This window comes from Haliotis asinina, chromosome 3, assembly GCF_037392515.1.
Source record: "Haliotis asinina isolate JCU_RB_2024 chromosome 3, JCU_Hal_asi_v2, whole genome shotgun sequence".
Classification (NCBI taxonomy): Eukaryota; Metazoa; Mollusca; class Gastropoda; order Lepetellida; family Haliotidae; genus Haliotis; species Haliotis asinina.
Genome location: NC_090282.1, coordinates 67,602,073 through 67,626,919, shown reverse-complemented (window position 1 = coordinate 67,626,919; position 24,847 = coordinate 67,602,073). Strand labels below are relative to the sequence as shown.

Below are 24,847 nucleotides of genomic sequence, written 5' to 3'. Positions count from 1 at the left end.
TTTTTTCCAGGTTGTTGTTGGTGAAGATCAACATACTTCATAACTTGTTAGTCATCATTCGGTTCATAATTATTTCTGAAACAAAACGATTATGAAAATTGTGTTTCATCAAAGTTGCTAATGAATTTTGTCTTACATTAAACTTGCCTAAGTAGACCAATTCCAGTGAAATAATAAAATAAGACGAATGAGGGTGATGCAACCACTAGAGCTTGTTTCTGCATGTCATGTGTGAAATGCACATTGTCAGGACTCACCGTAAAGTGTTGGGAGTGATTATATATGCATCTTGAACTTGTATTTCTACTGAATCAAAAAAGAGAGGGCAGGGGAGGAAAAGGGAAGGGTGCGCACTCATGCACGCGCACGCGCACGCGCACGCACGCACGCACACACCCTCTGGATCCGCCTATGTATACCACTTCTTATTAGGCGATATTACGGATACTGACCTAAAATAACGCTCACGAAAACCTCTCGCAATAAGGAAATTGACATAAAAAATCCAAAACTGCTGGTTATCTGAGACATGACAGAAAAATGTTCGAGGTTTGGGACACGAAACGTAATACCAAATTCAAAGGCATAGCATACATTATGGCATTCAAACGTGAAAATTTAAAGAATACAGGTTTGTTCTTGGATGTTTCAAGAAAAACTTTGAATATTCAACAACAACAGCAACGATGAAAAACCTGACTAATTTTCTGCTCATTATTCAAAACCACATTTGCTTTGAGTTAACATTGTAAACTTTAATAATGTATGTAGAGAATCGGTCAACTGACATTAATAACCACGCGCTGATCGTCGGATTAAAGCGTTAATGGTTAAGCCTGATTTTACTATGTTACCACGCTTTTATCTTCACGAGCTTAGTAATTACGTCACTTATCATTGTTCACATATTCATTCAAGATTGCATCCATGAACCACAGTGGCAATGGCTATGTCAGCCTCCGTCCAAGAAATCCACTACCAGCCAAGCCTGCTCGTATCTGTTGTTAGGGTAGGCACATGCGTTCTTGTCATTACGGGGATTGAAGATTTTTTTTTTAAATATGAAAATTTTGAGATGACCCCGACTTGAAACGCTTCACAGTACAAATATATCTAGAATAAGTCGGGGTCCTCCCAATATTTTTATATTTAAAAAATCTTTCATCCTCGCAATGACATGAGCGCCTGTGAGGGTAGGTCGTTACCCGACTCAATAAAATGTTAAATGCTATTAAACCGAATGTGATGCCTCCACGCCTGTTATAAACTCGAATATTAGAGGACGCTGTCATCAATGTAAATACTACCGTAGTTTAAAACCCAAAATTCATTCATTCGGTCCCAGTGATGCATCCAAATGCAGCGTGTTGAGTCTGATGTCCATATCCTTATTTCGACACATTGAGTGTCTGTCTCGTCACAGAGACTGTATACTTCGATATACTAAGTGTTCGTTTTCTCCACATTTAAATCTATGATATGTGACAGTATGTGTATTTATTTACCCGTGGCACAGTGTAGTGTCGACTTGCTACATCCAATTCGCTACGTCAGAAAATGTCGGGACGAGCTAGTACATAATCTTCCTTAACCTATATTTTCCTTAAGCTATATTTTGGGGGGAAAAAACGAAAACACGTGTGAATTATTTAACGTGTTGTGTGTAAATATTAAGCATTTGTAACAGGCATGCTGCTCCGCTGTCAGATGTTTGTGCCTTATGCTCAATGATGTCATTTGTTAGGAAAGTAGTCTTCGACAAATTTGTCTCTTCGGAAAGTGATGTGATGGAATGCTGTGCTTGAAAATGACACTTGTAGAACGTAATTTGAGACGTTGGTGCCGCATAATTATGGTAGACTGAATATACAGAAAAAATGACAGAGGTACTGCAGTTACTGTAAGCCTATGCACCGAAAAATAGACAAACATTTCAGCACATTACCGTCTGCGTGACAGATCTATCGGCCACGAGTCAAGTTTGACAGTTCATAAATAGCTAGTGCATTTCCTCCGACAGTCGGTGACTTTGAGGGATATAGCTGCAGTGCTGCTGCTGTCACAAACACACAGCCAAATGTATGGAATGTATTGTATGATGAAATCGGGGAGAGATCTTCAGTTGTCTTAACACCTCTCACACTACTTACATTCTTGGTAGAAGTGACAATTAAAACAAACACATTAAAGAGAGGACGTGGGTTGCCATGTAATTTGGTCCTTCCCTTCTCCTGAGACAATCTGAGACATATGTATGCATCATTCAGCACTGTGTCTTCAGGTGTCCATCTTGCACCAATGTAACATGAATATTATCTTTTAGTTTTCTTCGTATTAATTTAACGTGGCAATGATAAGAACATTTAGAAAATCTTGTCAGGTTTCGAGAGAATTCAGTTACAAACTTATCATAATACTCTATGATTTGTGGAGTTGTATTATCGAGATACAAAAAGCAGAACAAGTCTTTGTACCATCATTCTAGAGACAGGGTCACAGGGGTCATCGGGTTGTGCATAAGCTCTTAATTATGTCTACATCATACAGTGTCATTGAATTTGTGCAGTGATGGTGAGAGTGGTCACATAGTTCATAACAAAAGCATGCATCACTTTGGGATTTCCTCCCCCATCTAGTTGATGCCTGTGATAGAACTCTTCCGAGTGTTCAAAGCTTCATTGTCAGACAAAATCATGAGATATAAATCTGCTATCACAAGTCATTAGAATTTGACAAAATGTCTTGAAAATCATGTCTTGAATTAATCGGATGTTATTAGATCAAGTACCAGATAAATACTTGAAGATTTATTAATTTTTTCTTATCCAACATGATGCTTGAAAGGATTATGTCTTTAAATCAAGTTTATCATAATTTTTAAATAATGTTGGGTGGACTTGAAAATTGATTAGATTATGAAGCATTATATAGCCCATAATTTTAGGGGATCTGCCCATGTTTGAACTATGCTTATTCATACTGATGTTATTAATTTTAATTTCCTACTGCTGTCTTTGTAGGTTAAGTGTGGAATTGTAACATTACATGATGGGCGAGGCAAGGCTCAACCAATCAGATTACAGTTGATGACAGAAACTCTGGTCATACAGAAGGAGGAATGGGTGACAGCACCACTGGAGGAGGAAGATGAGGTGTTCCTCAATATGGTTAGTACAGTTTGTTGATATAGAAATAAGAAAAACAACAAAGTGCATACATATTTTGTCACGTTTTACCTCACCTGAATCAGCCTTCCAGATTCATGCAGGTTCATAAACCTGAGAGTACTAAATTGTACTGGATAAAAGCAAACTTACAATGATGGTCAGTGGCATTTTAGGGCTGTTAGTCTGAACCAGTTCTCAGTGTCTCAATTTTACCGAAACAAGAGTATGTTTTTCATTGCTTCACACCTTTTACCCACGTGGGGAATCGCATGATGGGCAAATGCCTTAACCACTAGCTGGACCACCACCCCGCTACAACAAGAACTGAATGTAAACTCCCAAAACTGCATGTACAGTTAACAAATTTACATTTTTCTCTTGTTCAAGCAGGCCCAGTTGCTAACACTAGTTACAAAGGTCAAGAAAAATAAAGACATTGTCAGGACTACTGTTCTCAGTTTGGCATGTTTGTGTTTACTCTTTTCCAATGCTGTAAAATATATACTGAAAATGTTTAACAAATTCAGAGAACAGAGAGTAGTGATTGGATCCAGTTCCAACTAAAGATGTTATAAGATGGTACTTATTCTTAGCTTGCCAGGCTATATGGGTCATATACATACAGGTCCATGGTTAGTTTTGGTTGCGGACTATCTGACAAGTGGCTAAATCTATCCCTGCAACTAAATATATGCTGTTACAGATTCGTGAGGTGTCAATCAACCGTGAGGGAGCCAGTGGTTTGGGTCTGTGCGTGAAGGGAGGGGCAGAACACAATCTCCCAGTCCTCATCTCACGGATCATCAACGGCCAGGCAGCAGACAGGTCTGGGGAGCTCATAGTGGGAGATGCCATCCTGCAGGTAAACATACATTTAGATACAGCTAACTGTCTATGCAGTAACGATGAACATAGCTTCATTCCTTGCTTAGTTTCAATGGATCAGTTGTCTTTCCTTGCCAGGTTTCAGTGGAAGAGTAGTCTCTCCTTGTCTGATTTCAGTTGAAGAGTAGTCTTTCCTTGCCTAGTTTTAGTGGAAGAATAGTCTTTCCTTGCCTGTTTTCAGTGGAAGACTAGTCTTTCCTTACCTGTTTTCTCTGGAAGAGTAGTCTTTCCTTGCCTTGTTTCAGTGGAAGAGTAGTCTTTCCTTGCCTGGTTTCAGTGGAAGAGTAATCTTTCCTTGCCTGGTTTCAGTGGAAGAGCAATCTTTCACTTGCCTGGTTTCAGTGGATGAGTAATCTTTCCTTGCCTGGTTTCAGTGGAAGTGTAGTCTTTCCTTGCCTGGTTTCAGTGGAAGAGTAATCTTTCCTTGCCTGGTTTCAGTGGATGAGTAATCTTTCCTTGCCTGGTTTCAGTGGAAGAGTAATCTTTCCTTGCCTGGTTTCAGTGGATGCGTAATCTTTCCTTGCCTGGTTTCAGTGGAAGTGTAGTCTTTCCTTGCCTGGTTTCAGTGGAAGAGTAGTCTTTCCTTGCCTGTTTTCTGTGGAAGAGTAATCTTTCCTTGCCTGGTTTCAGTGGAAGTGTAGTCATTCCTTGCTTGGTTTCAGTGGAAGAGTAGTCTTTCCTTGCCTGGTTTCAGTGGATGTGTAATCTCTCCTTGCCTGGTTTCAGTGGATGAGTAGTCTTTTTACTTTGATTGGTTTCAGTTGAAGAGTAGTCTTTCCTTGCCTTGTTTCAGTGGATGAGTAATCTTTCCTTGCCTGGTTACAGTGGAAGAGTTATCTTTCCTTGCCTGGTTTCAGTGGAAGAGTAGTCTTTCCTTGTTTCAGTGGAAGAGTAGTCTCTCCTTGTCTGATTTCAGTTGAAGAGTAGTCTTTCCTTGCCTAGTTGTAGTGGAAGAATAGTCTTTCCTTGCCTGTTTTCAGTGGAAGAGTAATCTTTCCTTGCCTTGTTTCAGTGGAAGAGTAGTCTTTCCTTACCTGTTTTCTGTGGAAGAGTAATCTTTCCTTGCCTGGTTTCAGTGGAAGTGTAGTCATTCCTTGCTTGGTTTCAGTGGAAGAGTAGTCTTTCCTTGCCTGGTTTCAGTGGATGTGTAATCTCTCCTTGCCTGGTTTCAGTGGATGAGTAGTCTTTTTACTTTGATTGGTTTCAGTTGAAGAGTAGTCTTTCCTTGCCTTGTTTCAGTGGATGAGTAATCTTTCCTTGCCTGGTTACAGTGGAAGAGTTATCTTTCCTTGCCTGGTTTCAGTGGAAGAGTAGTCTTTCCTTGTTTCAGTGGAAGAGTAGTCTCTCCTTGTCTGATTTCAGTTGAAGAGTAGTCTTTCCTTGCCTAGTTGTAGTGGAAGAATAGTCTTTCCTTGCCTGTTTTCAGTGGAAGAGTAATCTTTCCTTGCCTTGTTTCAGTGGAAGAGTAGTCTTTCCTTACCTAGTTTTGATGGAAGAGTAGTCTTTCCTCGTCTAGTTTTGGCATAAGAGTAGTCTTTCCTTGCGTAGTTACAATGGAAGAGTAATAATTCAGTGGAGCACTAGTTTACTTTTCAAGTTTCATCGGAGGATTTGTTTTATATTTGAACTGTGGATTGCTGCCATAGATACCAATATGCTATCTCTCACTATTATTTTGAGGGCAACATTACATCATTTCTTTTGCTGTTCCAGGTGAACGGCAATAATGTGGAGGACTTCACCCATGACCAGGTTGTAAAGGCGATGAAAGACACGGAAGGAAACATCGTGAAGCTCACAGTGAAACACTTCCGCCCTGCATCACACTTTCTCAACAAAGGTAATTCCTGTAAGTTGCGTGTCTACTAACCTTTTTCATAAGTCACATACTGATTAGTAATTAACCTGCCTGAAATAATAGTCTTAAACAAGGCCGCCACTAAATACTTGAACCCTGACTACATTGTCTCGGTTATTTTTTTCTTTCATTTGTCTCCTGCTTGGTTTCGGTGTGTTAAACCTATTTCTAAAGGTCCCTGTCTTATTGTCACAGGTCACCAATTATGGCCACTCATCTGAAAAATGTTCACATATTTCTTTTCTATTTTAGGAAGAGGTTGTTTTGCAAACTTTTCCAGAAAATTCCAGAAGATAATGTATGTAATGTACCATACTAATCTATCATAGTTACATGTTGGATTTTTCATTTCTCATAGATCTTCCGAACTGGGGCGGTTTACAAAGCAACCTTTACTATAGTTTGGCATGAAATGCATGTGGACTTGGTTTTTTTTGTAAATAACTCTTCATCCAATGATCCAATCGATCTCAAACTTTGCAAGTGGATGTTTTGTCAGACAACCTAATCACATTGTAAATCACCGATTTTATACATCTGTATGAAAGAATCTGTCTATGTAAGTGTCAACAAAATAGACAGCAGAATGCAGACTGCTGCCAGAGGGAGGGAGCCAATGACCTGTAACCGCACTCAGCAACTGTAAGACTTAAGACCTGTGGACATTTGGTGCTATATACAGATTGTTTCATTTATCTCCTAGGTAATCAAGTGCGCTCACAGAAAGATGATCCTCCAGTAAGTTGAAACTCAGGAACTTCTACAAATGTTTTATGAAAGGATTAAAGTCTTCTGTTACATATCTAATTAGGAGTAAATTAACATTTTTAAAATGCATGAAAGTAAATAACATTACAGATGTGTATGTTTGGGGTAATTTGGGTATGTTTTCTGTCTTGGTGAATTGTAAGACTTTATCAGTCTGATTGTCTAAGGTTTTTGAAAGGTCAGATTAAACTTGGCTATTTGCCAGTTAATAGACTGTTATTAGCTGACATTGTTATAAGACTGTTATTAGCTTATATTATTATTAGACTGTTATTAGCTGAAGTTACATAACTGCTGCACAAGAAGTATACAGTTGTGCCCCGTTTATCTGAACCTCAGATATCTGCAAAACTTGCCTTCCGAACGAAAATTCCTTAAAATGAATTCACAGCGTTGTAAAATTACTCACCTATCCGGAAATTCGGTTTCCGTAACCGTGCAGTCATTTTCACATACAAAACACTAAATTGTGTGCATTTTTTGTCTCATACATCCGGATGGTTGAACACCTGTATGTTTACACATGCGATTACCGAGGGCCTTGCATGACGTAACAAAGAAGTTGGCAGTCTTTGAAGCGTGAGAAGATTAACTACCTCTGAGTTGCAGGGTGACACTGAGTTAATTTTGAGGCGTGTCAGTTTGTGGGTAGCTATAATTAATTCATCCAGATAATCAAGCAAGCCTGGACAGCTGTGAGCGAAAAGACAATTGCTTACTGCTTTTGTCATGTGGATATTATCCAATCAAATGAGGACTCACAAGAAGACATAGCCTTGTCGGATCTTCGCAATGTACTAAGATCCTGTACACAGGTTGCAACTGTGACTGTTACTGCCGATGTTCTTGTGAATGTCGACAGTGACAAACTGACCGGCGAAAGTCCTCTAGCTTTTATATAAAGCCAGTGCAAAAGGCTATGATTGATTTCTTCAAGCGAGCATAACTGCATGAAGAGGTATGAGACATTGTATGCACTGATATTTGTTTATGTGTAATCAATAAAGACAATGTCTGATGCCTACTATGTTCGTTTCTTTGTGTGTCTCTTTGTACATATGGCCCATGATTCAGATATCTGAAAATTCGCTTATCCAGACAATTTCAGTAAAAACACAAGTGTTCGGATAAACGGGGCATGAATGTACCCTTGAATTTTGGATCTGACCCAAACATTACAAATGCAAACAAAACGCATTGCTAATTAAGAACAGTCACTGAAACACTCTGAACTAAGACATCACCATTGAATAATTGGCATTTTTTGTGTGTGTTTTGTTTGATTTTTCTTAATTTGTAGAAACACATGAGAATACTTTGTTTATCCTAGCAGTTTTAACTAAGCGGAATGTTACTGGATTGAGGATAAATGTATCTGTGGATGTGACAAGCATTTATTTGATTTGTACATCAGCTGTCGGGTCCTCTGATTCCTGGACTGCCGAGGCTGGAGCGACAGTGGACGACAGTCACCTCGATACCACTACTTTATGGCAGACTGACCAGGTTCCTGCCAGGCACAGACAAACTCAGGTATACCCACCATGCCCAGAAGCCTCAGCATTAGAATTCAGCTTGTGAAAGCAATGTGGCGGTGTTGTTATGACAGTCTAAGGTGTATCACCATCATTATGCTGTTGTTCATGGCAGAGTGCTCCGGTTGAGAGAGATGTTTATATTGGTTGTACCTATCCTTGGACTATTCATAGGAATTGACTACTTTTGCTATCGAAAATGAAAACCTATGTGACTGTGTATACATGGGCAAATGTTAATTGTAGGATGCCACAAAACAACACTGCTTTTTCTAAAACGATCTTGACAGGGCTATCATGATACAAATGAATTCATGAAACTTTTTTATCATGACATCCCTAGTGGGGACTCTTTCAGAGTGTGGTTTGATTTTTTGACAGAATGAACAGTTTTGAAGTGTTTGGCTGTGATGGCTCCAGCTCGGGTGTGTTACACTGTGAGGACAACCGCATGTTGGCTGAATGGATCCAATCCATCACATCCATCATCGACAATCTCCTCACACAGATGGTAGGTGACATCCTCGTGCTGGTTGAACAGGAGAGGTGGTTACAAACACTATTTTAACTTCTTTGAGTAACCACTGAAGATGCAGGTTAGAATTGATCTTCAGTAATCCATGCTTGTCATAAGAGGCGACTGATTAGATTGGGTGGTCAGACTTTCTGACTTTTGTTGACACATGTCATTGTATCCTAGTTATGTTGATCTTTGCCCACGCTGTTGATCACTGGTTTATCTGGTCCAGACTCAATTATTTACAAATTGCTGCCATGTAGGTGGAATGTTTGTAAACATGGCATAATACTACACTCATTCACTTGCTTCTGGAGTGGCATTTTAGAAGTTGAGACGTCCAATAGTGACAAACTTTATGGATAACAACTTTTCTTTCTTTTCTCATGTTTTGTTACGTGACAAGTTTTCAGGACACTGAGATGCTACTATTTTCTGTTTGTAGGTTCAGATGACCAACAAGATGTTGCTAGCTGAGGACCATGTAAGTTCAGAACCTATGGATTTTGTTTCACAAAGGAATACTTCCACTTCAACAGTCCTAAATATGCTGTTTTTAAGAATGAAGATTTTATGGATATCAACTTCTTTATATGAGAACACAACGTTTCGGAGCTAATGCTTACTCCTTCATCCACTTGCTTTATGTATTTCACTCATAAATATCTTCATTCTTATGTATTTCACTCATAAATATCTTCATTCTTATGTATTTCACTCATAAAATCTTCATTCTTATGTATTTCACTTCTAAATGCCCTTCAAAGACTTGATATGCTGTTTTTGATGACCTTGACATTAAGTGCCAGCACAGGGACCTCAACCATCTCAAGGATGTTACTAACTAATTCACTGGCTATGACTTATGCTCATACACAGGTGTCAGATTCCAATTATTGCACTGAACACACACGCGGTGAGGTAACCTAGTGGTTAAAGCGTTCACTCATCACTCCAAAGACTCAGGTTCTATTCTGCACATTGGCACTATGTGTGAGGCTCATTTATGGTGTTCCATGATATTGCTGGAATATTGCTAGAGGCGGTATAAAACTAAACTCACTCACTCAGTGTTGTGGGTGATGCTCTGAGCACCAGATAATTTTACAACATCAGAAGTACATAGTCCTTATTTTTTCAGTATAGTACTGGAAAACTGTAAGAGTACATTTAATGTGCTAAATGCAATTTAATGGAGTACCAGTAAGCTTGTGAGAAAACAATTCTCTTTCAGATCAATACATGTAAATGATTCTAAGACTTTAAATGATTACTTTTATAATAGTGCATATCTGCTATGTTTTTTTAAATTATTTCTTTTCATATCTTACATATTTTATATCCATAATACGCCAATATGGCCCTTATCTGGAGCGCTGATTCAATTCCTGTCATTACAGATAGCACACATGTGCTGGAGCCAGCAACGTATGTCAGCCGCTGTCCACAACCAGCCATGGAAGGCCAAGTTCATGGCTCTCAAGGGACCCGAGGTCTTTCTCTTTGATGTTCCACCTGTGAGTATCTTGCAATCAACACTTTGTTAGGTTAGATTATTTACAGACTGCTGCCATATAGCTGGAATATTGCGGAGTGCAGCGTAAAACTTAACTCACTCACTCATTCTCTAGACGGAACATTGCTAGTAGGAATGTGCAAAATGTGTCCCCTCAAACCAGGCTATTTGTAGGGACTGTGTAATGACAGTGTGGTTCCTCATGATTGTATGGCATCTTACCTGTACAGTGTAGTTAATTGTCACTGGTGTAAACCATCTGTATCAAACTGTGATGCTATGGTTCAAAGGTGACCTTGAACTGTCATGCCCCTTAGCTCATTAACACCTTAATAAATGTTGTTATCTCCCTTAGACATGAGGTTAACAGCTGGGGAAATTAAGTTCCCCAAAGTTATCTCCCTTTACCTGAAAATCAAGTCTTAGGTAGGTTATGCTGTCAGTTTTGATATTTCAGATGCATGCTCGTGACTGGACTCGCTGTGATATGAAGTATAAGGTGTATGAATGTATGTTCAAGATGTTGAAGGTGAGCTGAACAAAAGTGAAAAGCTGAGAATAAGTATTCATTAAGATTTTCTATGATCTCCAAGGAGTTGAGATTGATAATACGACATGCCGTTGATATTGACATACAGTGATCAAGGGGGAAAACAAAGCACCTGGGAGCAGCTGATGTGGATATTGGCAGGGGATATAGTATCAGATATACTACATATGCACAAATTGGATTATCTTATGAACTGTTGACTAGATTCTTTTCATACATGGTACCTTAGTTCATCACAGTATAAGAAAGGCTCCAGTCAGATTTGGTGACCTTATCCTTCATTTCAAGGTCTCAAAGGGACTTTTAATGTTTTAGCCTTGTCAGAGAGATATCTCAATTAACATTCACAGGATTTTCTACATACTTGTCACTAAGCTTCATCAAGGGAAGGCAGTGGGCCTAGTCGACTTTCGTGACCTTCACTTACTTGTCATGGTCATGGTGACACTTTGTAGATTTCAGCATGTTAAACTTGATGTTAAGCCTATAAGCAAGATATCTCAATAATGTTTCACTGGATTTTCTTCATAGCCTTTCAAGACTTTTCTTTTGAACTTTTTTGGCATAGTCCATACACCATGACATTCATGTCAAGGTCATAGTGAGTCTTGAAAATGTTTGTGTGTTGGAACAACTACAGAGCTTGATATCAGAGAAGATCACTGGTGATATTTTTATTAACATTTAATTTCATCTGAAACTATGGGATTCACTTTCATTACTTTTAAAGTTTGATTTGATAATTTGTGGTGGGAGGTTATGTCACCTTAGTGACAATGCCTTTAGGAACTAGTAATTTTTAGAAAGGTCTGAAACTATCTTCCCAAGAAATTATCTTATATGTTTGACTAACAACTGCTATCCATTTTGGAGATTTTCAGAAAGCTTTGTCTTGCGCTAACACGTTTAGAATTTTTGGAAACAGTGATTTGAATCTTTAAAATTTGCTTTATGAGCAAATGTGGATTGACAATCTTGAGAGTGTTGAGGTCTGATTCATGCAGTTTGGTGAAGTTGCGTGACACTATGTGGAAACATTTCCACAATACAAATATTCATTCCTGTAATAGTAGTTTAATCAGAAATGTGTCAGTAACTTTCAAGGAACTAAGTTAATAAGGACATATCTGTGATATATCTCACCAGGATGAGGAGCTTCCAGACGACCGCCAGCATTGCTGTTCTGTTCAGACAGGGAGTGGCGAGTCAATTGTGTTGAGTGTTGAGTCGAGATCAGACCTGTTACATATTGAGAGAGCATGGTACAAGACCAATAGTCTCGCCGTCCATAGGATCAAGGTGAGTTGTTAGCTATAGTTGCCATAATTATAATCACAAGATACATGTCTAGGACATTTTCCCATGAAAGTCACCAGATGTTTCACAGCTCCAAAAGGAGGCATAAATTATCATATATACCCCCAAAAAGTAGGGGATATTCCATTTTGCAAGCGTACCACTAGCCAGTGCCAATACATATGAGAAAAAATATATATCCATACAGATACAACATTTCCAAAGGAATGGAGTAAATTGTCACAATTCCCCTTAATTTCTCTTCATCATGTGTTTGGCTTCATCATTTGCAATTTATCAATCTTGTATATTCAACATCCCCTACCATTTATTAATGGTATATTTAGCCTCCCTGGATTTTTCACTGCAAGCCCAGATGTATTAGGTGTTTAGGAAGAAACCACCAAGATATCAGTTCGTGTGTTTCCAGCTGTCAAACTGTATAGTAAAGCTAGAGAACAGGACACACAATTTGCCCTTTACAGTCAGGCCGCGTTAATCCGAACACGTCCGTTTTTCATCAAAAACGTTCGGATAGTGAAACGTACGGACTACTGAAATGAACTTTTATGAACACAACTACAGTAGGGTTACTTCCCTTTGACATGGCAATACAAAAACATACGAACGTATACAAGTTGGCTGAATGTGCGATGTGGTGGTTGGGGGCAAGAAATCAACTTTCACGTTGGTCAGTTTGACATTGGCATACTTGTGACTAGCAGCATTGTTACGAAGTGAGATCACGTGTCAACCACGTGATTGCATCTGTCTGTCAAACGATCATACCAATCACAAAACATATCCGATGTCCGAAATTGTGCTCTTGCCGATAGACTGTTCGAATTCTTGACCAAAATGTTTACACATAAGATCAAAGTTGGCTTTAGGGTTTTCTCTTTTTTCTTTGTGAGACCTACTAATTGATCAAAATCACAAACTAACGACATCTTCAACTCGCAAGTGTCATTTAACAATTTTACCACTGAATGGGGCTTATGGTGTGAAGGGATTATCCCCACCTTTTTGATGTACCGCCGGATTAATGAAGCAAAACTATGTGTAATTAGCTAATCTGTTACCGCTGATTAACGTTCGGATACGGAGAGTGAAGCACCGGATTACTGAATCAACAGGTAATGAGTTTACATAGTAAACAAGATTGGTTACAGTTAGCTATCGTTCGGATATCGCGGGAATCGGATTGTCGGGGTCCGGACTAACGCGGCCTGACTGTATATGGCAGTGTGGATACTCGGCAAGGCAGTGAATTAATCTTAATCTAATGCTTTTGTAGTTGTAAATTGATGTGTCAAGTTACCAAAACTGTTTTCAGAATATAACATTTGGCTGCTCATGGCGAGGTCGTTTGTCCGGCCTCACTCTGGATCTGGAACATGGCTTCTCATTGGTCGACCATGAGACCAAGACCTATGTCTGGACCTACCGCTTCTCCCAGCTGAAGGGCTCGTCAGATGATGGCAAGACCAAACTCAAACTGCTCTTCCAGAATGACCTGAGTAGGAGTGTAGAATCTAGGGTATGTACTCCTTCCCTTTCTGATACTTTTAAACAGAATAGGTATAAAGTACAATTTCTCATCTCATGCAGAGTTACATCTGTAATGTTTCTAGGTTTGTTAGCACTATACCCATACCATAGCAATATTCCATCTATATGGCGGCGCACTGTGAATAATCAAGTCTGGACCAGACAATCCAGGGACAAACAACATGTGCATCGATCTGCGCAATTGGGAACTGATGACATGCATCAACCAAGTCAGCGAGCCTGACCACCCGATCCTGTTAGCCGCCTCTTACGACAAGCATAGTCGCCTTTTATGGCAAGCATGGGTTGCTGAAGGCCTATTCTACCCCGGGACCTTCCCGGGTACTTTGATCTGAGACTGCAGTGGAAAATAGATCAGTTCAACAGACCCAGACAAGAATATATCTCCAGCATTCTGCTGCCTGTCTGCAGAGGCAACTTAATTGGATTGGGTTATCAGTTGATTAATTTCATGTCAGTGTTACCTGATGATCATGATAGTTTCTCATGCTCACAACCTCTATTTTGTTTGGTCCAGATAATTTACAGACTGATGCAGCCTGAAAAAGGCAGTATTAACAATCATTCTTTTGTCTTTGTTCAACTAGCAGCTCCTTATTCCTGTCTTTGATTTTTAACTGTAGGCACATTGTTTCAGTGATTGTAATTGATAGATAAAGTAAGCATAAGTCTATCTGTAAATATTGTGGTGGGTAGTAAACATACTCTTAAAAAAAATAAACTTGACATAGAAACAATTTGAATTTCAGGAATGCACTTTACACGAACTAGTCCATGCTGAATCCCAACATGTGCAGGAATAGGGGCAGACGACAAAACATTTAAAAAATGACACATTGAACAAAAACATAATGTAACACTCACGTTTGTAGTGAAATGCTAAAATACACTCTGCATGAAATGTACCTGCATCATGAAATTGTGTATCACCCCGTTTGTGACTGGGGGCTTTGAAAAGCCTTGTCAGTGGTACTTCACTTGCATTGTTTTAAGTCACTATGGATGACAAAAGAATACAGGATGTCAGGACAGACCATCATCCACAACAACCTACATCCGACTGCGCCGATTCTCCAACCGGATAGAGCGCAATCGTTTACGAGAAGTCAGACATTGCCCTAGGATCAGTTCAATGTAGTGTTTTGACGTTTTGACACAATGTCAGTGGGTGATCTTTCCAGCATGACAATGCTCAACCTCAAGCTGGTTATGTTTGCCAGGACTATCTCAAGCAATATAACAGTCATGTAATACCATGGCCTCCTTAATCACCCGATTTGTACCCCTTTCAATATCAGTGGGATACTCTTGATCGACACTTGCGCCTGCATAATCTGCCACCTCAGACACTAAGAGAACTGCACAGAGCACTTCAGCAACAGTATTAAAACATTCACCCTGACAGCATCCGGCATCTCCTTTCTCCTATGGGCCACCGCTGCCTTGCTGTCATCAATGCTCATGGCAGTCACACCACATACTGGCATCTTCCTCCAACCAAGTGTTTTTAATAGCCATCGTGGTTTTACCAAACACTTTTTGGATATTCAGATTTTGTGGAAGTCTGTGAAGTGATGATTGTACTGCAGCTGAACAATGATGTCATGTTATATGCACTGAGAAATTAAACTCCAGCATGTCAAGATGGTTTTGGGGGGAAGATTAAAGTTTAAAAGAAAACATATAGCCAAGAGTGTTTGTGTTAATGTTCTTGGACCTACATTATTTTTGCCTGTTTTTCTACAGGGGTAGTTGGGGTAGCCTAGTGGTTAAAGCATTGACGTGTCAGGCTGAAGACCTGTATTCGATTCCCCACATGGGCACAATGTGTAAAGCCCATTTCTGGTGTCTGCTGTCATGATATTTCTGGAATATTGCTGAAAGTGGCGTTAAACTCTCTTGAGATGTAGCTGCCATATAGTTGGAAGTAGCTTTCAAAGGTTCATTAATATGACATCAATATGGCAACATCAAATTAAGAATTGTTTTCTTTATTTCACAGTTTTCAAACTATGTGAAAAAGATTATTTAATCAAATAATTAAATATTGGTACCTAAATAGCTCCTGGTCTTTGTTTCTGGGGCAGTCAAGTAGCCTTGTGGATAAGCATTAGCACATGCCATTGATTCCTTGCTTGGGTACAAAATGTGTATCCATTTCTTGTAATTCACTCACTTACCCACTGTCTATTTCTGTTATCACTGTAGCTTATCTCATAATGACTGTTTTGTATGTTTCTTCCTTACAGGAGATCGAGTGCACAAGTCTGCATACACTGATGTTCTGTGTCCATGCATTCCTGTCTGCGAAGCTATCATCTGTTGATCCCAGTTTCCTTAGCAACTACTAGACCAGCCCAGCAAGCGTTTCATCTTACATATGGTCATATAGATAACATTTGTAATGGTGCAGCTTTGTGTTGTTTCAGCATTGCTGTCAGCATTGTTGACTTTAGGTACAGTATTTGAATGGATAGGGAAGAATCTCATAGCATATGTTTGTTACTGTATTCAGAATATGATATGGTTCAGTGGCCCACCTTCAGCACTGTCTGTCTTTACCAGTGATATTATTGTCACAGGTGCTAAGACTTATTTACTGTTAATAACATGACAGTGTGCCTCGACGTCAGGTGGTGCTCATTACATCGACCTCTGGTTAGACTGACTTGATTATGTACAGATCACACTGATGTTACTTGCTTGGTCATTTAACATATAATAAGGAAATATGTCACTGTTCAAGTGCTTTCAACATCAGTCAGGTTTTGTGGCTCATGTGTAGGCAAAATGTCATGCTTTTTTAACAATATTTTGGTCAATATATTTTGGTAGTGGGGCACATACACTCACTTTAGCTTTCCATTGATAGAGTGATAGACTTATTATCCCTTATGACTTACCTGAAATCAATACTAGTAATTGAAACTTCAAGGTGAACAGCTTCTAAAGAGAGAACATTTGCCCTACATGGAACTTAAGTGATTTCTCTGTACATCTGAAACTGTCACATGCAGTGTTGTCAGTGTGCCTTTAAAATGGATTGTCACAATCACACAGTAGCCTGACTCACCCTTCAGATGGTTGAGATGTTTCCCTAAAACTCAGCCACCTATTAATATGCCCCAGCCCCAGCCCTACTTTTCCCAGTTTACTGCAGACAGCAGTTAGCTTTAAGCACTTTTTGCTGTTATTGTTCTTGTCAGTTTCTAACAACTATTTTTCCATTAATGTAGCGTGGAATTGAAGCTAATGTTACCATAGTGTGCCAACGTACAAAATAGATCTATACTTGATCTGTTTAGCTCTGTAGTAACCCTTCAGTTTAGAATAAACCCTGTACTAACTGAAGGATTTAATGACAGCTGCAGAGAAATGACTCATTGTTTCTGACAGAAACTATCTAGATTCTAAAGCAAAACATGGATTATTTAGTCAGTGAAAAAGTTAAAAAATCGAAACTCTTGAAAGTTATGGCGAAAAGGTTAATTAAAAAAAATTCATTTTATATTTTATGAGTTTCTGGACTGTTTCAGAACAGTTGTCCTTCCTTGCCTAAACTCAAGCTCCCTACATTGAAACCTCATTCCTTGCTTAAGATACTCTGATGAAAGTGGGAGGGTTACAGAGGTGGCATGTGGTCTGATTGGGTCAGGGCTTAACTATGGGAACATGGTTGAGAACATTGATTGTTTGAAAGAAGAGAATATCTCAGTTACCTAGTCATTAGAAATTATCTTTGATGACCGTAAAGCATAATGCTGCCGTTAGTGTATATTTTTTATGGACAATGTGATATTCCCCATGGCAATGGTTGTGCTCATTAGTATTGAAGTAGTTAGATATATAATTAGTTTAGTACAGACTGCGTGTTCTCTTTCAGAATTTATTCAGTAATGTAAATATTCAGAGGTAATATAAGAAACTTGCAATTTTTCCAAGAATTCATTAACATTTGCTTTGATTTCTGTGCATTATGGTTGTTTGACACAAAAAATCAGGTTTAAATGAATGAAATATTTTTTTATGTGTGCGTACTTATTTTTAGCAATTATTTGCAGTCATGACAATCTTCATATGATGTTATTTGAAGTTTTAGTCTTTAGTTAATGATTGAGACAGAGTATAAATGAACTGGTATACCTGTCTGCTTGCTTCCTTACAATCTGTATAGATATGTACTTCATGAGTTAGATCTGGACACATTGTATCATGGTGTTACTGCTCACCTTACCTTCAGACTTGTACAATAAAATTTCCATGTGAACTTACATGTACATGCAAGCTGCATCTATTATTTAATCACTTTTAACTTGTACTGAAAGGACGTGTGGAATTATTTTGAATTATTTAATTATTTTCATCATTGTCAAAACCAATTTGCCTGTATGTTGAACCAAGCAAGATAGCTCATAAGAAATAAAAATAGACTTTGAGCAGTAATTTGGCAGAGTGAGGCAAAACAAATTCTGTGTATTGATTTATGTTGGGAAGGAGAGATTAGAGGTGTAGGTGTAGATTATCAGCACCAACACTCCCACAGAGCCTTTGACATTAATCATTGCCCAGTTGCCCATCTTCCATCTTGTTGTCATCTGTTAACTTCTCCAAAACAAGTGAAAGTTTCAAATTCCTACAGTAATATCTCACACCATCATGGAAGTTTGATCAACAACCAGACTCCAGTGCCTAGATATTCAAAGTTCTCTCAGCACTAAGATAGTCATAACTGTCATACATTGATATTAACTCACAACTATCTTAGCACTAAGAGAGCTTCGGAAATGGAATTCCTGGTAATTTTGAAATGTATGTCAGTTTTGATAATTCCGTAATGGCACTAGTCATGGTTGTTTGAACTGGTATTGTTTGTCAGTGTGTTACATGAAACACTGTATCTGACAATGAATGGCTAAATTGATATGAAAATTGATGAGCTCCATAATTATGATACTGATTTTGACATGATGAGATATTTCCTCTGTACTGAAGAATAAGATAAAGTGACAACACACATGTGAGGGGAAGGGTAGTTTTTCAAGCATGACGGATATTTGAGGAATTAGTTGGCTGTGAAGAGACCAAATGTTTTCCTACTTGCCTGTGTTTGAAACAAGCAATTTTGCAAAATATTGCTGTATTTTGTTAATTGTTGTGTTTTTATGTTTTGTTGTTTATTTGTACACCATAGACTGTAGTTACAAAGTATCTAATGGAAGTAGTAACGACCCTGTAAGCTGTGATGAGAACAACGGTGCAATCACTGATTTGATATTATACCAAAGACTTGTCAATATGCTTGTAGATACTTGTGTACTTAACAGTACAAGTCCTGAATATATAGCATACCTGTTGTAAGAGGTAGTGTATAGTTGCAAACATATAGACACAAGTAATTCAAAATCCCAGATGTAACATCAACACACGTTTAAACGTAATGTTTTTGCTTTGATTTAGAAGAAGTCCTTCCATTTGTGCTTAACATTATAGCACCTTGTTTCGAAAATTGATGCAACATGCAATATGAGGGAAATACTATTTTGAGAGGATCTGTTTTTTGGTGCTTGTAGTCCATTTAGAGAGCTTGTATAGCCAGTGTTTGTATAGCGAGCATGTATGTTCAGTGCAGGTGACAGTGCTACAGGACTTCATATACTGACATAACAATTTGATGTTTTGTTTATGTATTTTATTTGATGGAATGTTTTACTTTTATTTTATGTTACTTTTAACCATGATATTCATAAGTATGGCTGAAATTTTGATATAAAGGCATGCATATTGATGGAAAATAGTCCTTGAAGATTCACTTGTATTTCCCCCTTCAAATTCAAGTATTTGTTATTTTGTGAATGATGTACCCATATATTTGGTATTATTATACTGCTTTGTGTTTTAATAATCTTCCATCTACAGCTGAACCTTGTTATCTCAAATGATTAAACCTAAATGTCCCAATACACTGAAGCACTTCCTTGATCCCAAGATTGGTTGTATATGTCTCTGCAGTGAGACTTGGTTTGGGGCAGTGAGTTGGTTGAGTCTTTGCATTGTACATGGTTCAGTGTGTCAGTTCTTGATGTCATCAGCCATGATATTGCTATGGCAGCCAAATGCTTACTTCTTTAACATATGAATACCATAGGCTTGCTGTGTGGGGCTGTTGTATCTGTGCTTTTTCCCACCATGAGTCTTGGAACAAGGTGTGTAGATGAACTAAGGTACAAGTACTCCTGTCATACATGACAGGTGACATTTTATTATGTAGTAGTCTCTGTTTTATATGTAGTCTCATCATATGTATCCTAGCATCTCAGAACATCATCCTGAATGATATTCTAAAGAGACTGTAAAAAGAGAGTGTTCAAAGTAAGCAGGGGTGGTTGACTAGCTTGTCACGCTAAAGACCCAGGTTCGATTCCCCACATGGGTATAGTGTGCGAAGTCCATTTCTGGTGTTCCCAACCGTGATTTGGCGGGAATATTGCTGAAAGCAGCAAAAAACCAAACCCACTCAAAGTATGGAACAAGGGGAATTGCCCATAAAAAAAGTAACTTGTGATCACTCTTCCATGTTTAAAAGCCTGTAGTTTCTGCTATGTTTGTGGCATCTTGTCAATCTGGGTTAAACGTGATCCCCTGCAACCTGCTGGTGGGGCAACCAGTTGGAATCTGTGATCTGGACTACGGAGTCACATGAGGCCAGATCAATTTTATTTTTTGTTTTATGGATCCACCAGTCATATTTCTTCAAGAATAAGAAAATAATGTTATAATGTGTTAAATATGTTTTTTCACACTCAAAAAATATGAGTTTTAATGTTTTTATAGGCCAAAACTGTAGACTTGCACAAAAATTTGGTTTGTTTTTTTGCAGCATATATGCTTTATATATTGCATAAGTAAGGTACTTTATTATTTAAGAGGAGTTTTACTTTGATTCATGATTTTTTTTTCCTCCTGCCTCTAGGTTTTCTGAGGACAAACATCTGTAAACAAGAAATAAAATTGGACTGGCCTGATGATGTATTATTGTTTACTTGAATACAGGCAGAGAGTTTGTCTTGTGAGATGCATCCAAACAAGATGTAGTAGCAGTCATGACACTGTCTTATGTGAAACTGTAACTGCTCTTGGATTTTTTCAGGCCATGTTTCTTCTGCCAGTCGTTTATTTCTGGATGGCTGACTCACATCATTAAAAGTAACCCAGTAAATGGCTTGATAAATGTTTTTACTTCACATGTGCTGGATGTTTAATACTATACCCAGTCATCATCATAATATTTTAATGAGAAGGAACATTTCTCCATCCTACCATGAAAATGATATCGGTTGATCTGTCTAATGCCTAGATTGTTTAGGTTATCTTGTGCACAGATACTTGAGATAACAAGGTATGACTGGTTTGTTAGTAAATGGTACCAGGCTAACATTTTGGCACAAGTGGATTGTTTCAGTTTACTAACTTCCATTGTTGTCTGTATTGTGTTGATTTCTGTAACTGAACATTCTCTGTGTTCAAGGGTGGAGCAAGAGAGTTGTGTGTTCCATCTTTGTGCAATATTGCAGACACTTTGTGTAGTGGTGGTGTTCTGCTGGAGAGTATGTTATGTGTGAAAGCTGATGTGTGTTAACATCGCCAGTCTATAGAGTCAGTGTCCTTCACCATCAGACAGGTTGTTAACGTATTGGTCTTGCATTGTGGTCGCTATGTTGTTCACAGTTAACATAGTTTTGTCACCATCTTGCATTGCTTTGTGGTCACAATGTTGATAGTTAACGTAGCTCTGTCACCTTATTTCATGGTGTTGTGGTCACTATGGTGCAGTTAACATAGCTCTGTCACCTTTTTTCACCATGATGACAGTTACCATAGCTTTGTCACCTTATTTCATAGCGTGGTCACTATGGTGACGGTTTATACAGCTCTGTCACCTTGTTTCATCATATTGGGGTCAATATGGTTACAGTTAACATACCTGTGACCATATTTCATAACATTGGGGTCAGCATACCGACAGTTGAAATAACTGTCACCTCGTTTCATAGCATTTTGGTCTTTTGAAGAATTGTAGTCTCATCACATTTTTGACAGTTTTGATATTGATGTCAACATCTTTCATAGCATTGAACATCACAGATACTTTGCAATACCGTAATATTGTTATGCTTTGAAAAGAATTTATTTTTTAATTTAATGTTACTTAACATTGTTCAACATGGTAGTTTTGGGATACCTCTCTTCATATACCTGTTCAAGGAATCTTAATTGATTGTCATCAAACGTCGAATCTCAATTGATTGTCATCGTCTTGACCAATGGAATCACATCCACAGAACCTCTTTATTCAAAGTATTTTTCTAGATCATATTAGAAGTTTCTTGTCTATCTACACGTTTCTTATGTTCCATGTATTTAGCCAGCCGTCATCTCACACTAGAGTTTTCCATGATGGCTAGACTTGACGCACAATTGGACATCGTTTTGTACATACATGTCGATTAGGCTTGATTGTCAGTAATGGCTGACTAATGAAGAGCAGGAATGATTGCTTTAACTGTTGCAATGTGTTTGGTCAGTGGGAGCTGTTTGCTAGCACTCTGTGTGTGTGTATGCAGAGTCTAATTATACTGTAGATAGGTAGTATCATTTACTGTGGAAACTGAAGGTGGAATATGTGGGACATGTTGATCTGATAGTAAGAAATGTCTGGACCCTTCATCGTCATCGGTTTCATGGATGCAACATGCATTCCTACTTTGTAATAATAAGGGGATTGAGTGTTCGGGCTTACTGACCTCAATCATGCATGTAATCATAGTCCAGTTGCATAGTTTGATGCTCACGTTGTCAGTCACGGGATGTCTGATGCAGACTTCATTACTTACAGACTGATGTCGCATATCTGGAATATTGCAGAGTGCACTTTAAGCAGCTGAACAAAGTCTGTCATACAGTCCAAGTTAGATTGAGTTCTGATAAATGGGTAAATGCAGCCTCTCTCATCTCCATGTCTAAGATGATTTATCAAAATGGATGGCCTATCAGTTAGCTGAGAAAGTGAATATTTTCTGCTGCCTGCAATTGGCAGTATTCCAGCCATATCACATCAGTCAGAAGGTACCAAGTCAATCTATATAAGAATCTCCACTCATCTGACAGTTTCCACTCCAAATGATCAATTTATCAAACAGATTGTTTTACCAGCTGAGCCTGGTATTACTAAGATATGCAGGAGAATCGTGTATTATCCAGAATATATAAGAAACAAGTGAACACACAGGGCTTGATTAGCTTCTAAATGTTAAAGCCACTGACAGCCCAAAATAATTTTGGGTTTCTAAGCCAAGCAATATTTATTAATCCAGAGAGAGAGTCATTGAGTCATAGGAGAGTAACAGTGGAATCTCTTGTATAGATCAGATTGATACCTTACACAGATTACCTGGCTACAGTTTAATGGCATCCAGCCCTGTGTGTGGTTACTTGTCCGACTATAGTCAGAGCAGTGCATGTGAAGGTGCTCTCCTATTTTGCAATCATGTGCTATTGGTGTTTATTTCACTGTTTTGTCTTGTGATATTGTTGCCAAGTGTTACATGTTGTTATGACAGAACTTACCAGGTGATATACAGTTATACTCAGCTTCATCATCAGGTCATGATAAGATAATAAGGTGGAGTTCTGAGATTTAATTGCTCATGGATTTTACCTACTGTATTGATTTGAGTTTTGTATGGCATGAGATTGCTGTGTTATTCTTCATTCTATAAAACTGGTGTGATTTTTTTATTGCACAACCACCTTCTAGTCATTGTGTTTCGCAAAGTTTTCCTATCAAGCAAATTTTAGCATATCTAGGACCATATATTTCTCTTAGGGAGGGGGTGTGGGTAGGGGGAATATCGAAAATTTAAGAAAGAAGTTGACATCTGCTGTCTAGTTTTTTACGTTGGATTATTGACAGTTCTAACACAAATAATACAGAAAAACAAGAAGTTGCCGTATTTAGCGCCACTGTCAGTTGGAAGCTTTGGTTGGTTTGTTTTTGTTTTGGAGACAAGGGGAGGTAATTGCAGAATGGCCATGTATCGAAGACAAGGGTCATAACTCAATGTTCATAATGCAAGGAATTCTCTTGTACACTTGTCAAAGCATTATAAGTTTGAGAGATATCCTTTTTTAAGACACTGAGAAATTTTCCTAATCTCAGTTTTGTATGATAGGCCTTTGGGGGGAAAATAACGTAAAAGTGTAAGTTTGAAATGTTTCAATTCTTTCCTCCAACACCCTGTGTCCATTCTATCACAAAAATAACTCACCCAACATGTACAGAGCTATATCACCAGATTAAGACAGGTCTGTTCAAATACGTCATACATTATGAAATGTACTTAAGTAAGTATTAAACATTATCTCTCATTATTCATTGGTTGCAAGATACAGATTGGAACAGTCCCTCCAAGTTTACGGCGGTGAATGGTTCCTTAGTATTTGACAGAATAATATGTCATGGTGGATAATTCAGTGACTGCTCAATTTTAGGAAAGGTATATGAGTTAATGCTTATTTTTCACTTGTATTGACAAGTGAAATATACACATAGTAGCAGAGTAGCAATATAACCATCAGGATGTATGGAAACACAAAAAATGGAATATCAAGACATAAGAATTTGAGCATTTTTATCCCATCTGTTTCAGATCTGACAGACCTTTAAATGTAATGTTTGCACTTCTTGGCAATCTTGACTTGTCTGTTCCACAGTACACCTGAGATCAGATAAATGTGTTGTCTGCTGTAGGCATATTACAACAGCTGGTCAGAGTTCTTGATTGTTGTATGTTGCATACCAGTAACCATTATTTGCTTCTTCATCAGACATGTTTAACTTGTTTAGACTGTAAAGGTCGCAAAGACTTTCATTAATTTCTTGCATAGAGTGGAAGCTGTCAAAAATCAGCATCTGACCATCCGGCAAATTGTAAACAAAAAAATCGTAAAATTCAGTTCTGTCCGTGGCTTATTCATTCATCATCAGCTTTACAATCCAGCACATCGTCTAAACCAGATTATTTCTTCAGTCCCAATGAGTGCTGGTTTAGACAGCTTCTATTGTATTTCTTGACCACAAAGCCTATACTGCCTCTGAAAGATTATTTTAGGTGTCCTAAAGGTTA

General features: G+C 38.3%; 1 protein-coding gene across 2 annotated transcripts; it reads left to right on the top strand.

Moving 5' to 3' along the window:
- Positions 1 to 1,750: 1,750 nt before the first annotated feature.
- LOC137278334 (gamma-1-syntrophin-like) lies at positions 1,751 to 17,661 on the top strand. Of its 2 annotated transcripts, none has more exons than XM_067810607.1 (13): positions 1,751 to 1,886; positions 3,021 to 3,167; positions 3,871 to 4,029; positions 5,766 to 5,892; positions 6,614 to 6,648; positions 8,093 to 8,211; positions 8,595 to 8,724; positions 9,176 to 9,214; positions 10,131 to 10,247; positions 10,704 to 10,775; positions 11,943 to 12,095; positions 13,429 to 13,632; positions 15,914 to 17,661. In XM_067810607.1, the coding sequence occupies exons 1-13, from the start codon at positions 1,878 to 1,880 to the stop codon at positions 16,013 to 16,015; spliced, it is 1,413 nt and encodes a 470-aa protein (XP_067666708.1). In that variant the 5' UTR covers positions 1,751 to 1,877; the 3' UTR covers positions 16,016 to 17,661. The 2 variants fall into 2 exon arrangements, with proteins under 2 accessions (XP_067666708.1, XP_067666706.1); XM_067810605.1 differs by having other exon boundaries at positions 1,767 to 1,886; positions 5,766 to 5,901; positions 15,914 to 17,119.
- Positions 17,662 to 24,847: the final 7,186 nt, after the last annotated feature.